This window comes from Sapajus apella, unplaced genomic scaffold (genome assembly GCF_009761245.1).
Source record: "Sapajus apella isolate SASKATOON/1434 unplaced genomic scaffold, GSC_monkey_1.0 scaffold118, whole genome shotgun sequence".
Classification (NCBI taxonomy): domain Eukaryota; kingdom Metazoa; phylum Chordata; class Mammalia; order Primates; family Cebidae; genus Sapajus; species Sapajus apella.
Genome location: NW_022437058.1, coordinates 4,842,561 through 4,858,789, shown reverse-complemented (window position 1 = coordinate 4,858,789; position 16,229 = coordinate 4,842,561). Strand labels below are relative to the sequence as shown.

Below are 16,229 nucleotides of genomic sequence, written 5' to 3'. Positions count from 1 at the left end.
TGGGCTGCACACAGTGACTTCTCTCCAAAGAGGACAGCATGGAAGAGGGAAGAAGAAAAACTCTGCCGTGGAGAATCCTGACGAACACCACCTCTGCCAGATCTTTAGTGAGATCAGTCATCCCCTTTTCATAGTGATTATCTTCTCTTTTTTCCCAATCAATCCAGTTGAGATTTGTCATTTTTACTGATTTTCCCAAAGAACAAGTTTTTGGACTCATTGATGTTTTTCCCTTTTTTATTTCATTGATTTCCATTTTCATCTTTATTGTTCTTTATCTTCTGGTTACTTTAACTTGCTCTTCCACGTATGTATGTATGTATGTATGTATGTATGTATGTATTTGAAACAGAGTCTTGCTCTGTCACCCAGGCTGGAATGTAGTGGCTTGATCTCTGCCTCCCAGATTCAAGTGATTCTCCTGCCTCAGCCTCCTGAGTAGCTGGGATTACGGGCGCTAGCCACCACATTCAGCTAATTTTTGTATTTTTAATAGAGACAAGGTTTCACCATGTTGGGCAGGCTGGTCTTAAACTCCCAGCCTCAGTTGATCCGCCCACCTCAGCCTCCCCAGTTGCTGGGATTACAGGTGTGGGCCACTGCGCCCGGCCTATATTCTTAAAGTCGAAACTGAGGTTGCTGATCTCAGACCCTTTTCTAATAATTAATATCATACATTTCCCTTCAGGTACTGGTTCAGTGACCACCCACAAATTCTATGTTGGTTTTCCATTTCCGGCAACTTCAAATGACTTTCTAATATTCCTTTAGATTTCTTCTTTGACCTATGAGTCATTTAGAAGTGAGTTAATTTCCGAATATTTGGGGATTTTGAAAGGATCTTTCTGTTACTGGTTTTTAATTTTATTCCATTGTAGATCAGAGAATATACTTTGTAGTTGAATATCTTTTAATTTATTGAGATTTTTTAATGGGCTATAATGTGGTCTATCTTTATAAATGTTCCAGGCACAGTTGAGAAAAATGTGTACTTCGCTTTTATCGGGTGGAGTATTTTATGAATATAAATCAGGTCAAGTTGGTTGATAGTGTTGTTCAAGTCCACCGCATTCTTGCTGATTTTCTGCCTATTTATTCTACGAACTATTGAGAGGGTATTAAAATCCTTGATGGTTCTGCATTTGTCTATCTCTACTTGTCATTTTATTACTTTTGTTCATGCAGTTTGGAACTTTGTAATTAGGTACAAAAACACTTAGGTTTGTTATGTCTTCTTCATTCACTAACCACATTATCAGTGTGAAATAATCTCTTTAATCCCTGGTAATAACTTTTGCTCTGCAGTCTATTTTGGCATTCAAATAACTACCTCAGTTTTCTTTTGACTAGTCTTGGCATGGTATATCTTTTTCCATCCTTTTACTTCTAACCTATTTGCATCTTTATATTTAAAGTACATTTCTTGGCCGGGCATGGTGGCTCATGCCTGTAATCCTAGCACTTTGGGAGGCCAAAGCAGGTAGATCACCTGAGGTCAGGAGTTTGAGACCAGACTGGCCAACATGATGAAACCCTGTCTCTAATAAAAATACAAAAAGTAGCTGAGCATGATGGGAGGAGCCTAATCCTAGCTACTCAGGAGGTTGAGGCAGGAGAATCATTTAAACCTGGGAGGCAGAGGTTGCAGTGAGCTGAGATTGCGCCATTGCACTCCAGTCTGGGCAACAAGAATGAAACTCCATCTCCAAAAATAAATAAATAAAGTACATTTCTTGTAAGCAAAATATAACTGACTCTTTAAAAAAAAAAATCCAATCTGACAACCTGTCTTCTAAATCAGACAATTTAAATTTAAGGTAATTCCTGATATGGTTGAGTCTCTTATCTTGCTATTTGCTATTCATCCCATCTGTCCTTTATTCTATTTACCTCTTTTTCTGGCTTCTTTTGGATTTAGCCAGTATATTTTTATGATTCCATTTGATCTCTCTTGTTAGTTTAATAGCTATAATTTTTTGGTTTGTTATCTTGGTAGTGGCTTTAGGGTTTATAGCGTACGTCTTTAACTGATCACCTTCAAATGACAGTAGATCGCTCCATATACAGTTTAAGAATCAGAATAGTAAAGTCTCCCCTTTTAATCTCTGAGCTATTATTGTCATACATTTTACTTTTACATATATTATAAACTACATATTACTTTACTTTTTAAACAATTATCTTTTGGAGAAGTTTAAATAATAGTAAATTATGTATCCATGTTGTTACTATTTCTGATATAGATACACGATGTTACTATTTCTGATGCAGATCATTTCTTTGTGTGGATTCAGATTTCCATCTGGTATTATTACGGGATCCTTGGGGTGTAACTTCACCCGCCAGAAACCTCTGTGGCCAGTGACGCCTTTGCCCAAGTTTTGCTCTGGACGGCTGGTCTCGTTCCACCCATTTGGCCTGTCAGGCTGCGCTCAGTTCCCACTTCCAGCCTGGATCACACATCTGCCAAGGGTGAGCCAGGCACGGAGCAGCAAGGGGTGTGTGAGCAAGCGTGGGGGCCAACCACTGCACACAGCCAGGCATGTGGCTAGGGGCGGGGGGAGCAGGCAGCAGGGCAGACAGCTTCAGGCACTGGCATGGGCGCCAGCTCCTTGCAAGGCTACAGCTAGACCAGACATACCATAAGCAGTTTCCACGGCTGACACCAGGGAACGTGGTGGCGCCCAGAACCTTGGAGATGCCAGGAACCCACAGAGCCCTAAAGAGGATGTCACAGCCCTGGCTCAGGGAGTTTCCAGGTCTGGGCTCCCGGAAAAGCCACAGCTCTTCTCTCCTCTCATTGCCTGCAATGTGACAAAACAAGGGACATGTTTCAGCACTGTTTGCCTTCCAGTTCTTTTAGTGCCACCATTCAGCAGGTCTCCAGTTCTCCAGTTTTTGTCCTGTGTCCAAGGAGAATGATATATGCAGACAAGTGGAAGGTGAACAAGATGAAGGGGAGCTTTATTGAATGATAGAACAGCTCAGAGTAGACCCACAGTGGGCAGCTCCTCCCATAGCCACGGTGTCCTGATGAGTATTGAGCTCTCAGCAGAGAGGGTAACCCCTCTCTGCAAGCAGGTCATCCCGTTGTCTCCAGCTCTCAGCAGAGAGGGTAGCTCTTCTCTGAAGACTGGTGGCCCATACCCCAGGCTTCAGCCCCTCCCCAGCTTGCAGGTGGCCCTTCATTGGGAATCTGCCCCCTTCCACCCAAGAGCCTGTCTGCCTCGAGTCATTGTTCACGGGCCTAGGCTGTTCATGCAAAGGAGCACCTGAAGGCCAGTGCCAGGCTGGCCTCAGGGTTTGGCCGCCTTCCCATGCTTGTCAGCCTGCAAAATCTGAAGGGGGTGAAGGAGGTGGCCTGTCAGCACTGCCCCGAGCATGCGCACATGCAGCTGGGATGCGACAGTGCTGAGAAAGAGACAGTGCCCCGGGTTGCGATCTGTGATGGAAGCAGGTGCTAACAGTGGGGAGAACCCAGACAGCGGAAGCAGGCACTTCCTAGCCTGCAGGTACCGGCAGGGGGCCTTCCTGGGCCCCCAAGAGTGCAGAAATGCCTGGGTCCACAGCTGCAGTTTGGGTGGCTTGCAGCTGCACCTAGGAGGGCGGGGCTCCTGCCTACTCCTGGCTCCCAAAAGCACAGGGGTGCCCTGGTCGCAGCCACCACTTGGGTGGCTGCAGTTGCGCCTGGGGAGCTCCTGCCACATCAACTTTCTAGCTCCGTAAAGCACGCAGCCCCCGCCACGCCTCTGGTCCACATTTCCCCTTCAGTGGCAGCCGGCAAGGTGCGGTGGCCAGTGATCTCAGCCAAACCCGGCACAAACAAACCCAGTGCTCCCGGGGCCGGCCCCACGAGTCCTGCCTGGCTGCACCATCAGCTCTCGGGCTCCTGGGATGCGGCAGGGAGGGAGGTTGAAGCCACAGTGGAGGTTCTGGGCCTGAGAAGTGGGTCCTGCTCAGCCGTCCAAGGGTGGGGGTGGTGCAGTCAGCTGCCTCAGGGATGTGGGGCACAGTGGACCCACCACCGCCACTTGCGCCTCCCCACTGCAGCTGGCACCGTAACAGTGGCCGCTGCAGATGGCCCACCACTGCCATCAGTATCATTTTCCTTATGGCTGAAGGACACCCTTTAACTTTTCTTATACTGCAGGTCTGCAGGTAATAAAGTCTTTCAGGTTTTTCAAGTCTGAAAACTTCTTTATTTCTTCATCTCTTTTTCTCTTTTTGGTGACTGTTAAGCCAATCTATTGAACTTTCAATTATGACACTTTTCATTTCTACTTGGTACTTTCCCCAATCTATTTGGTTATTTTCATACTCATGCTCTTTAAAGTCCTTTGTTTCTTTAAGTACAAAACACACTTTGTACTGTCTTTGGTAACTTGACTGTCTTGTTTTTTTCAGGCCTGCTTCTTCTGTCCGTTGTTTCCGCTGGCTCTTGCCAATTTTACATTTGTGGTTTTTTGTTGTTTTTTTTTTTTTTTACTGTGAACTTACCTTCCCTGAGACTATCTCAAGGTTCCTCCAAAGACAATCTGTTTTGCACCTGTCAGTCACCTAGAAGTCACCAAAAAGCTGATATTGCTTTAAATTTGAAGCTTGAGACATTTTAGACCACCCAGGTTATGTGAACAAACCAGTTAAAGGGCTGGTTATATATCCACTGCATTCTTGCTGATTTTCTGCCTATTTATTCTATGAACCATTGAGAGGGGTATTAAAATCCCTAATGGTTGTGTATTTGTCTATCTCTACTTACCATTTTATTATGATAAAATGATCATTTGAGGTCAGGAGTTCAAGACCAGCCAGGCCAACATGGTGAAATCCCATCTTTACTAAAAATACATGTGGCTGATTTACAAAATAAAATGCATATATATATATATATATATATATAATCCCAGGGAGATGTTTTCTCTCTGGGTACACACTCTTCCTCACTGTTCCTAGGGAAGCAGGGGTCAAGGACAGCATAAAGGAGGAGGCAGACAGGTTTATTCATAGTTCACCCTTACACTGTCTGTCCTTTTGGATCTCACTTTACCATGTCTCCTCTTAGTCCTCCCACTTGGGCAGGCCCTCAGCTTTGTCTGTTATTCTGCTGCCCCTTTCCCACCTCAAGCTGGGGAAAAAAAAGCAAAGTTTAATTCGACATTTGGCAAATATCTTAAGGGTAAAAAGTGGCATCAATGTCTTAGCTACCTCTTTGGGTTTCACTTCCATTTTAAAACTTTTTTGGCTTTTCAGAACTCTTATTTTGTAGCTCATTGACACATTTTTAAAAGATTCTTGACACGTATTCCAGAAGCTTTAGTTGTTTTCAGATGGTCCTTATTAGCTCTACTGTTGGAAATAAAATTATTTCAACTTGTTCTTTAGCAATGTACTGGCTCCATAGATCTCCCCCTGATTCAGAGGTGATAGGGTAAGAACACCACTTAGGAATCAGGCTGGCCTGAGAGCAAGTCTCAGATCCACCAGTAGTATGACATCAGTAGCTTATTCGTCCTCAGTGCCTCGGTTTCTTCATAGGGTTGGTGAGATGGTTTGGCTCTGAGTCCCCAGCCAAATGTCATGTTGAATTGTAATTCCCAGGGTTGGAGGACTAGCCAGTGGAAAGTTACTGCATCATAGAGGTGGACTTCCCCCTTTCTGTTATTTTGATAGAGTTCTCATGAGATCTGTTTGTTTAAAACTGTGTATCATTTTGACCAGGATGGTCTCGATCCCATCTCTATTAAAAATACAAAAAATTAGCTGGGCATGGTGGCGCGTGCCTGTAATCCCAGCTACTCAGGAGGCTGAGGCAGGAGAATTGCCTGAACCCAGGAGGCGGAGGTTGCGGTGAGCCGAGATTGCGCCATTGCACTCCAGCCTGGGTAATAAGAGCGAACCTCCGACTCAAAAAAAAAAAAAAAAAAACTGTGTATCAACTTCCCCTGCCCTCCTCCTGGCCATGTGAGGATACGCTTGTTTCCCCTCCACCTTCCACTATGGTTGTAAGTTTCTTGAGGCCTTCCCACCCATGCTTTCTGTACAGCTTGTGGAAGCATGAGCCAATTAAACCTTTTTTCTTTATAAATTACCCAGTTTCAGGTAGTTATTTATAGCAATGTGAGAACAAACTAATACAGAAAATTGGTACCAGAGAAGTGAGGTATTGCTATAAAGATACCTGAAAGTGTGGAAGTGACTTTGGAACTGGATAATAGACAGAGGTTGGAACAGTTTGGAGGGCTTATAAAAAGACAGGAAGATGATGGCTGAGCATGGTGGCTCAAGCCTGTAATCACAGCACTTTTGGAGGCTGAGACAGGTGGATCATTTGAGGTCAGGAGTCCAAGACCAGCCAAGATACATGGTAAAACCCTGTATCTACTAAAAATACAAAAAAAAAAAAAAAATTAGGTGGGCATCATGGGGCACACCTGTAATCCCAGCTACTCAGGACGCTGAGATAGGAGGATCATTTGAACCCAGGAGGCAGAGGTTGCAGTGAGCCAAGGTCATGCCACCGAACTCCAGCCTGAGTAACACAGAGACTCCATCTCAAAAAAAAAAAAAAAATGGGGAAAAGTTTGGAACCTCCTAGAGACTTGTTGGCCTGGATGCACACCATGAGCAGTCATGAGAAAACTCTTATTGAAAAAGGCAAGAACAAATCAGCCCAGTGAGATGAACTGCACATTGCACTCCTTCCTGTGATGGAAGAATTGAACAATGATAGAATCTTCTACATTTGGGTTTTTGCCTTTACTGACTCATGGGCAGTGGCCAATGGCCTGGCCATGTGACCAGGCAGAGGCTCAATGAGGAACTGGGCTGTGAAAAGAATACCCACATGGAGCACAGAACTGCAGGAATTTAAGGGGCACATTAAAGTAGGTCATGCTGATGAACACCTGAAGAACCTCTCCCAGGATCACTGATCGGAACCGGTAGGTGGATATTCTGGTGAACAAACTTAAGGAGGCCACCTGGGCTCAACAAAGGAGTGGACACAGGGGAGCTGCAGCAGCGCAGGGATGGGCTACTCAGAAACACGTCCCTCCTGCACCCTCAGAGGCACCAAATGCCAAAAAGTACTGTCCTATCTGACAGCGGGAAGACCAAGACTGCATGCAGGTGGCTCTGGGGCAGATTCCTAGTGGGAAGGCACCACTCATAGCTAACAAGTAGATTATATCACACTGAAGCCAGTATCCCTGGGAGGGTATAATGGGTCCTGACACATACTCTGGATTGGGCTTTGCATGGTCATTAGATACAAATGTCAAAAATACTATAAAATAACTGGAACAGATGATAAAACATCTATTTGGACCACCAAATTATATTTCTTCAGACCGAAGAACACACTTACAGCCCACAGTGTCTAATTATGGATATATCATGTTGCATATCGTCTTCATCTCCTAGGGCTACCATAACAAAGTGCCACAAACCACGCGGCTGACTTACAAAACAAAATGCACTGACTCACAGTTTGGAGACTAGAAGTCTGAGATCAAGGTCTCGGCAGGGCAGGCTTCTTCTGAGGGCTGTGAGAGAGAATCTAATCCACACTTCTCTCCTAGCTTCTGGTGGTTTGCTGGCAATCTTTGACATTCCTTGGCTTGTAGAATTCTCTCTTCATCTTAATATGGTATATTCCATGTGTTATCTCCATGTACAAATTTCCCCTTTTTGTAAAGACACAAATCATATTGGATTGGGGGCCCACCCTATTACATTACCTCATCTTAACTAATTACATTTACAACAACTCCATTTGCAAACAAGGTCACTTTCTGAGGTACTGGGGGTTCAGATTCCAGCATATAAATTTTTTTTAGAGTAACATATATCCCTTTTTCAGTTTTTATTGTTAAAACACACATAAAATTTACATCTTAATCATTTTATGTGTACAATTAAGTGGTATTAAATACATTAATGATGTTGTACAAGTATCCCCACAACCCATCTCCAAAACTCTCTTCATCTTGTAAAACTGAAATGATATTTATTACAAACTAGCGCTCCCGGCTCCCTCTTCCCAGCTCTTGGCAACCACCGTTCTACTTTCTGTCTGTGAAGCTGAATATTCTAGGCCCCTCAATAAAATGGAATCATGCAGTATTTGTTTTTTTGTGACTAACTTCACCCAGCATAATGTACTCAAGGTGCATCCATGTTATATCATATGTCAGAATGTTCTTCCTTTTTGAAGCTGAATAATATTTCATTGTATGTATATGTCAGATTTTGTTTATCCATTCATCCCTCAATGAACACTTAGATTATTTCCACTTTTGGCTATTGTGACTAATTCTGCTATCAAATGGGTGTATAGATATCTCTTTGAGACCCTACTTTTAATTATTTTGGTATTCCACCCAGAAGTGGAACTGCTGGATCACAGCACAATTCTGTTTGTAATTTCTTGAGGAATCACCATACTGTTTTCCATGCTGGCTGTCTGGATTCCTACCAACAGTGCACAAGGGCTCCAAACATGAGTTTTGTGGGGACATATTTCAAAACACAGCATTCACCAAAAGCTCAAGCAACAAAACAAAACAAATAGATCAACTGGATTTCATTAAAATTAAAAACTTTTGTTTCAAAGTTGATATGGTTTGGCAGTGTCTCCACCCAAATCTCATCTTGAATTTAACTCCCACAATTCTTATACGTTGTGGGAGGAACCCAGTGGGAAATGACTGAATTATGGGGACTGGTCTGTCGTGTGCTATTCTCATGATAGTGAATGAGTTTCATGAGATCTGACGGTTTTAAAAATGAGAGTTTCCCCACACAAGTTCTGTCTTTGCCTGCTGCCATCCATGTAAGATGTGACTTGCTCCTCCTTGCCTTTCATCTTCCACCATGATTGTGAGGCCTCCCCAGCTACATGGAACTGTGAGTCCAATAAACCTCCTTCTTTTGTAACTTGCCCAGTCTCAGGTATGTCTTTATCAGCAGCACAAAAACAGACTAATACAAAGGTTACATAAGAAAATAAGGACAACAACAGAATGGGAGAAAAATTTACAAGTCATATATCTGATAGGGAACAAATGTTCCAGACTATATAAACCACTAATAACTCAATAAAAAGACAACCCAGTTTAAAGATGGGCAAAGGATGAATAGACATTTCTTCAAAAAGATGAAAAATGGCCAATAAGCATATAAAAAGATGCTCAGTAACATTCATTACTAGGGAAATGCAAATCAAAACACAATGAGATACCACTTCACTCCACTCAGATAACTAAATTCCAAAGACAAACAATAAGAAGTGTCAGCAAGAATGGGAAACTGGACGAGAACCTTCATCCAATGCTGAGGGAATGTAAAATGTTATGTGTGTTTTGGAAAGCATGTTGGTAGTTTCTTAAAAAGTTAAAACAGAGTTATCATATGATCCAGTAATTCCACTCAAAGGTATATACTTAAAAGACATGAAACCACACAAAAACATATACATGAATGTTCACAGCAGCATTATTCATCATAGACAAAGTGGAAGCAAGATCACCAAAACCAGCCCTGCCTTGGACCCTGACAAAATTAAGTGGAAGCCTACAAAGCTGAGCCACATTTCCATGGGAGACATTTTGGTCATTCCAGGTGATGATGAACTATACCAATTGCTAATGGCTGAGAAGAACCTCAGGAATGTGCCAGCATCTTTTGACTTTTATTTTGGGGGGCTGCATCTACTATTACAATATGCAATATAGGTAACATATTGCATAGCTGGTTTGCTTTGATTATCTCATGCAAATAAGTCATATGATAATACTGATATTGATGATCAAATGAATTGGGAGACAGATTTGAAGCCTCCTCAGGATGTAATACCAATGTAAAATGACAGTCTTTAGAAGAACTAGATTTAGTTAACCGTCAGCTAATTTCCAGCTAAATAATTCTGCACAAGTTATATAAGGTACGAATAGCAGTAGATCACGGGGGAGGATGATATTGGGGACTCCTGTAATACATTGGAAACAACCCAGATATCCTCCAATGAATAAACGAATAGATGAAGTGTAGTATACATACATATGTACATAAAATGGGAGATTTTTTAGTCATAAACAGGCATGAAGTACTGATACAGGCTACGCAATGAATGAACCTCAAAAATATCCTGCTAAGTGAAAGAAGCCAGTCACAAAAGACCAAACATTGGATGACATATTTACATAAAATGTCCAGAATAGGCAAATACAGAGACAGAAAGATTAGTGTTGTCAGGGGTTGAGGGAAGGAGGAAATGAGGAGTGATTAAGTGAATTCATCCATGTTAACACCTTAAACTTTGGGCAACTGGCCAGTCATACAAACAGTGCGGTCTCATTCATGGGTTACATGAAAAAACAAAGAGCAAAATATCCATGGTATTTCTATCATGGATAGAAATATCACCATGTTGAAACCCCGTCTCTACTAAAAATACAAAAAATTAGCTGGGCATGGTGGCACGTGCCTGTAGTCCCAGCTGCTTGGGAGGCTGAGGCAGGAGAATTGCCTGAACCTGGGAGGCGGAGGTTGCGGTGAGCCGAGATCGCGCCATTGCACTCCAGCCTGGGTAACAAGAGTGAAACTCTGTCTCAAAAAAAAAAAAAAAAAAAAAAAGAAATATCACCATGTATGCTATGAAAAATATAAAACCTTTAAACAGACTATGTAACTTAATGAGCAGATTCAATATTATAAGGATGCCAATTCTCCTCCCATATAATGCATACATGTAATCCAAATGGCATTGTTATCTAGACAAGAAAAAATGATTCTAAAATTTATGTGAAATAATAAAGGTGTGAGAATTCCAAGCAAATTTTTTAAGTGGAAAATTATTACGGGAGAAAGGAGTGTGGAGACCTTGCTGTATGTGGTATTAATCAAAGACAGCTACCATCAATTCTTTCCCTTCCTCAACACACATTGCTTGTCAAGAGGTGAAGAATAACCCCCCTCCCATTGAATCTGGCAGGCTTGCGATTTGTTCGATCAATAGAATATGATACAAATTCCATTCTGGGAATTCTAGGATTCAATTTTTTTAAAAAGAAGGAAAGAAACTAAGCTTCTACGTGGGTCTCTTGGAAGTCTTGCTCCTGGGAAGCTCTTCCTCGAACCTAGTCACCATTCTCCAGGCAACCGCCAGAGTCAACTGCCAGCCATGTAAGTGAGTTTCAGATGACTGTGGCCCCAGCTAACATTTGACTACAGCACATGAGAGGACCCATGCAGAACCACCTAGAACTATGGAGAGCAGTGACCCCACAGAACATGAGATGTGACAGTAAGTTAAGTTTAGGAGTTGTTAATTATGCAGAAATAAGTAAACAGAGTATTCCACCGGGTATTAAAGATTATTACAAGGACTCTGTAATTAAAACAATACAGCAGACAAGGGTAGACTACAAGATCAATGGTGACCACAGGGATTTGTCATAGATCTCATCACTTAGAAACCCTACAGCGGTTTCTCTGGTTACCTTCCAGTCACCTTCTACACCTTGGCTCCTTTTAGCACTCCTCCCTAGCTTATCACTACATGAAATTGCTTTATCTCTTTGTATTGTCTGTCACCTGCCACCATAATGTAAATTCCTAGACCTCCACAGCATCCAAAGCTCTAGAACAGTTCTTAGCACACAGCAGTTCTTAATAAATATTTTCAAAAAGAAAAAGAAGATACTTCAATATCTCACTTTACTAATGAAGTGGAGCTACCATATGGCTGCCTGAACAAATACAGCTTGACATTCACTTTCTTGCTAGTGACTGAAGTGTATTAACTTGTGTAATCATACAACTACCCTATGGGGCAGGTGCCCGTATTTCCCCATGTAGCAGGTGAGGAAACTGAGGCAAACAAGGGCCAAGTATCCTGGCCAAGGTCACACAGCTATCAAATGCCAGAGCCAGGACTCAGATCTAAACAGGTCTGGCTCCAGAGCCCCAGATCTAACCTCTTAACCTTTCTGCTATACTGAGCTAAACCTTCACCACCTATCATATGGAAAAAGAAATTCAATAGAAAGTTATATGGAAAAAATACAACTCTATGTTAATATTAGAAAATCCATAATAACATGTAAAATGAGGAGGCCTCCTCAAGCCTCACTATACAGGTAGATCCATTGAAAAAAATAAAACTTAACAAAATTTTGCATGTCAAAATATGCAATATTTGAAAATCAAGGGCTAATATTTTTAAATAATCAAAGGTTTATTAATACTCCATGACAAACAGGAAGTGAGGAAATGGGCAACTGACACACATCAATAATTAACTGTGAGGACATGGGTGACAGAGTCTCTTCTAATCCTGTATTCTTGGAGATGTGGATGCCTGCCATTCGCCTGTGGGAAGAACAGAGAAGGTCATGGAAAACAGCATTTAATCTAGAAAGGGCCACAATAAGGTCAAAGGACAGTCTCAGGGTAGTCTTAAGAACTCCGCATCCCCAAAGAACTGGCAAGGACTCTCCAAGTGCTCTAAGCGACTCCTGCCCCACTCCCATCACGAACTAGGAAGACCTGTTATTTTCTGAAATTTTCATGACTTATAAGACACTAGTTATTGGGGGAAAACTTCAAATTATTTAAATAATGAGAGGCAAATAACATCACTAAACTCATGAATATTCTGTATTTATAACCTCCACTGGCGATCAGGGCACACAGAATCTCTGCTACTGATCCCTGACGCTGACCATCCCCCCAACCCCTCGGCCTACGGACCCCAGCCCTGACCCCACCTCTTCCCAGCATCTGACACAAGGATTCTCACCACACTCCCCAGAGACTTGCCTGCCGAGGGCCCCTCTCCAACCCCACATAGCTCAGGTCCCTGATCCAGAGGCACCATAATCTGCCTACTATCTATTTCCAGATTAGATTCCCTGATCTCAGAGGTATTGTCTAAAACAATTCGCCCTTACAACTACGTCCACTTCAGGAACCGCCCTGTGACGTCAGAACTGTGAGGCCGCACGGCCATGACTGCACATGCTCAGTGAGGCCGGTGCCGGCCATACGAACATGGCTCCCTGAAGCCGCTCAGGCCCAACAACAACATGGCAGCCTGCACTTCATCGCTCCTCTCTGGGGGCGGCCATACTAAGGAGGCGTCTCCTCCGTGCAGGCAGGCTGTTTTCGGGACTTCAGAGATGCTCTCCAGCTGCTGCGGAAAATGAGCGACGGGTGGATTCGGGTCCAGATTCCGGCAGGAGGGAATTTGGGATCGAGATCTGGAAAAAAGTACTAGACTGGAAGAGGACGGGATTGAGTCGGAGCTGATGGCGGGGACAAAGACCGGGGGTTGGGGAAGGTGCCGGCGGGAGCCAAGGCGCCGGTGGACTTGGCCCGCGCGCGCATCGCAGCGGTCTCCGCACACAGTAGTGGCCACCGCTGCAGGTGCCCAAGCCCGGGGTCGCTCGCCCTGAGTCTCGGTTTCCTCATCTGTACGGTTGGGACAAGAACAGTAACCCTGGCCAGTGAAGACGGGCCAGGGCTATCGCGAGGGTCCACGCCTTAGAGCAGGCCCCTGTCATGTGCGGGGCCCTAAGATGGTGTCTGACTCAGTTCCTAGGGGGAACTTCACCAGTGACCAAGTCAGTGCCCTTTAGTTAAACACCACCAGGAGCACACTTGTAATTAAATATAATTACACATTGCAGCATGGAATGGGGTGCTGTGGGTCATCTCAGTGGGAGGAGTTAGAAACTATTATAGGATTTGGGCTTTGATTGGTTAATTTCTAGTAGGGTCTCAGAAAGTGAGGACTTTGGATGCTGTCAGAAAGCAAGGGCAATATGATTGATGATTAAGTATTTTGTGGGTGGCATCAAGACCTTGTTCTTTATCTGCACTCACACCACATTATCAAGTGCCTTTGTTTTTGTTTGCACTTATCATGGTCTCAGTTTAACCTTCTGAAGTTGATATTCTTCTGTGAGATTGTTTATGTCCAACAGGAAAACAAAATGGCCTGGCCATGAGCATCAGACCAGCATTTAATAACATTCAGACCTAACTGTGATGCAAATATTGACAGAATTAAAGTTAGAAATAGTTCTACAGTAATAGAGACTTCAATACTCCATTAAAAATAATGCATAGAAGCTGGACTTTGTGGCTCACCCCCTTTCATCTCAACTACCTGGGAGACTGCGGCAGGCAGGCTGCTTGAGGCCAGGAGTTCAAGTCCAGCCTGGCCCGCATAGCGAAATTCCCATCTCTAAAAACAAAAATAAAGTAATGGATAGAAAAACCAAACAGATTGGGAGCCTGAGGTGAGTTAAAGCACAAGGTCAGGAGATCGAGACCATCCTGGCCAACATCATGAAACCCCATCTCTACTAAAAATACAAAAATTAGCTCCCGTAGTATTCAGGAGGCTGAGGCAGGGGAATTCCTTGAGCCCGGGAGGCAGGGGTTGCAGTGAGCCGAGATCAAGCCCCTGCATTCCAGCCTGGGCAACAGAACAAGACTCTGTCTCAAAAAAAAAAAAAAAAAAAAAAGGAGAAGAAAAGAAAAGCTAAACAGAATATCAGTAAGGAAATAGATGACTTGAACAATACTATAAATAAACTGGACCTAAAGACACATATAGTATACTCCATAAGGGCTGTATATGAAAACCCCACAGCTAACAAAGGTGGCATGGTTTTCCACTAAGATCAGGAACAAGATAAGACCCAGCACTTCTATTCATCATAGTAACGGAAGTTCTAGCTAGGGCATTTCTGTATACTAAGAATGAATAGCCAAGAATGAAATTAAGAAAATAATTCTACCCATAATAGCATCAAAAATAATTTAATACCTAGAAATAAATTTAACCAAGGAGGTGAAAGAGATGTAAACTGAAAACTACAAAACATTGTTGAAAGAAATTAAAGACACACATTAAAAGATAGCCTGTTTTCATGAATTACAATATTTAATATTGTTAAGATAAAACTACTACCCAAAGCAATCTGCAGGTTCAGTGCAATCCCTGTTTAAATTCTAATGATGTTTATTGCAGAAATTGAAAAATTTATCCTTAAATTTATATGGAGTCTTAAGAAAGTCCAAATAGCCTAAACAATCTGGAATAAAAAGAATAAAGTTGGACTCATGCTTCTTGATTTCAAAACTTTCTTTAAGGCTATAACAATCAAAACAGTGTGGCATAAAGACAGATATATATATATAATCCCAACACTTTGAGAAGCCGAGGCAGGCAGATTACTTAAGGTTGGGAGTTCAAGATCAGCCTGGCCAAGATGGTGAAACCCCATCTCTACTAAAAATACAAAAGTTAGCTGGGCATGGTGGCATGCGCCTCTAGTCTCAGCTGCTTGGGAGGCTGAGGCAGAAGAATCGCTTGAACCTAGGAGGTGGAAGTGAGCCAAGATCACGCCACTGCATTCCAGCCTGGATGATAGAGTGAGACTCCATCTCAAAAGAAAAGAAAAGAAAGGCCGGGCGCGGTGGCTCAAGCCTGTAATCCCAGTACTTAGGGAGGCCGAGGCGGGTGGATCACGAGGTCAAGAGATCGAAACCATCCTGGTCAACATGGTGAAACCCCGTCTCTACTAAAAATACAAAAAATTAGCTGGGCATGGTGGCGCGTGCCTGTAATCCCAGCTACTCAGGAGGCTGAGGCAGGAGAATTGCCTGAACCCAGGAGGCGGAGGTTGCGGTGAGCCGAGATCGCGCCATTGCACTCCAGCCTGGGTAACAAGAGTGAAACTCCGTCTCAAAAAAAAAAAAATAAAAAAAAAAAAAAAAATAAAAAAAAAAAAAAAAGAAAAGAAAAGAAAAAAGGAAGACAGACATAAGACAGACATATAGATCAAAAGAATAGAATAGAGAGCCCAGAAATAAACCCTTGTACATATATTCAAATGATTTTCAACCAGGGTGCCAAGACTATGTGGAAAGGACATCTTTTCAACAAATAGTATTGGGAAAGATGGGCACAGTGTATCCACATGGAAAGAGTGAGGTTGGGCTCTTATTTATATATATACGCACATATATATACATATATATTATACTATATATGCACATATATATACTATGTATAGTGTGCATATGTATAGTATATATATATGTATATATGTATACTATATATATATAGTGTATATATACACATCCATATATATGTATAGTATGTGTATATATGTATATTATATATACTATACATATGTGTATATATAGTATAA

General features: G+C 42.6%; 2 protein-coding genes across 3 annotated transcripts in view; one reads left to right on the top strand and one right to left on the bottom strand.

The window, feature by feature from the left end:
• The window catches only part of ZNF484 (zinc finger protein 484), a 432,825-nt gene that overhangs the window by 384,938 nt on the left and 31,658 nt on the right, over nt 1–16,229 (top strand). The window contains exon 1 of one of the 2 annotated variants that reach the window (XM_032260544.1): nt 15,531–15,547. The exons of the other annotated variant lie outside the window; for it this stretch is intronic. The gene's annotated coding sequence lies outside the window, so the exon portion shown is untranslated. Of the gene's footprint in view, nt 1–15,530; nt 15,548–16,229 lie in introns of those variants that run through there. 2 annotated transcript variants of the gene reach the window in all.
• LOC116538281 overlaps nt 12,220–16,229 on the bottom strand; it is a 7,925-nt gene continuing 3,915 nt past the window's right edge. Inside the window, exon 2 of the mRNA XM_032260557.1 lies at nt 12,220–13,525. Within this exon, the coding sequence (XP_032116448.1) occupies nt 13,025–13,525 (501 nt within the window). The 3' untranslated portion in view covers nt 12,220–13,024. The remainder of the gene's footprint in view (nt 13,526–16,229) is intronic.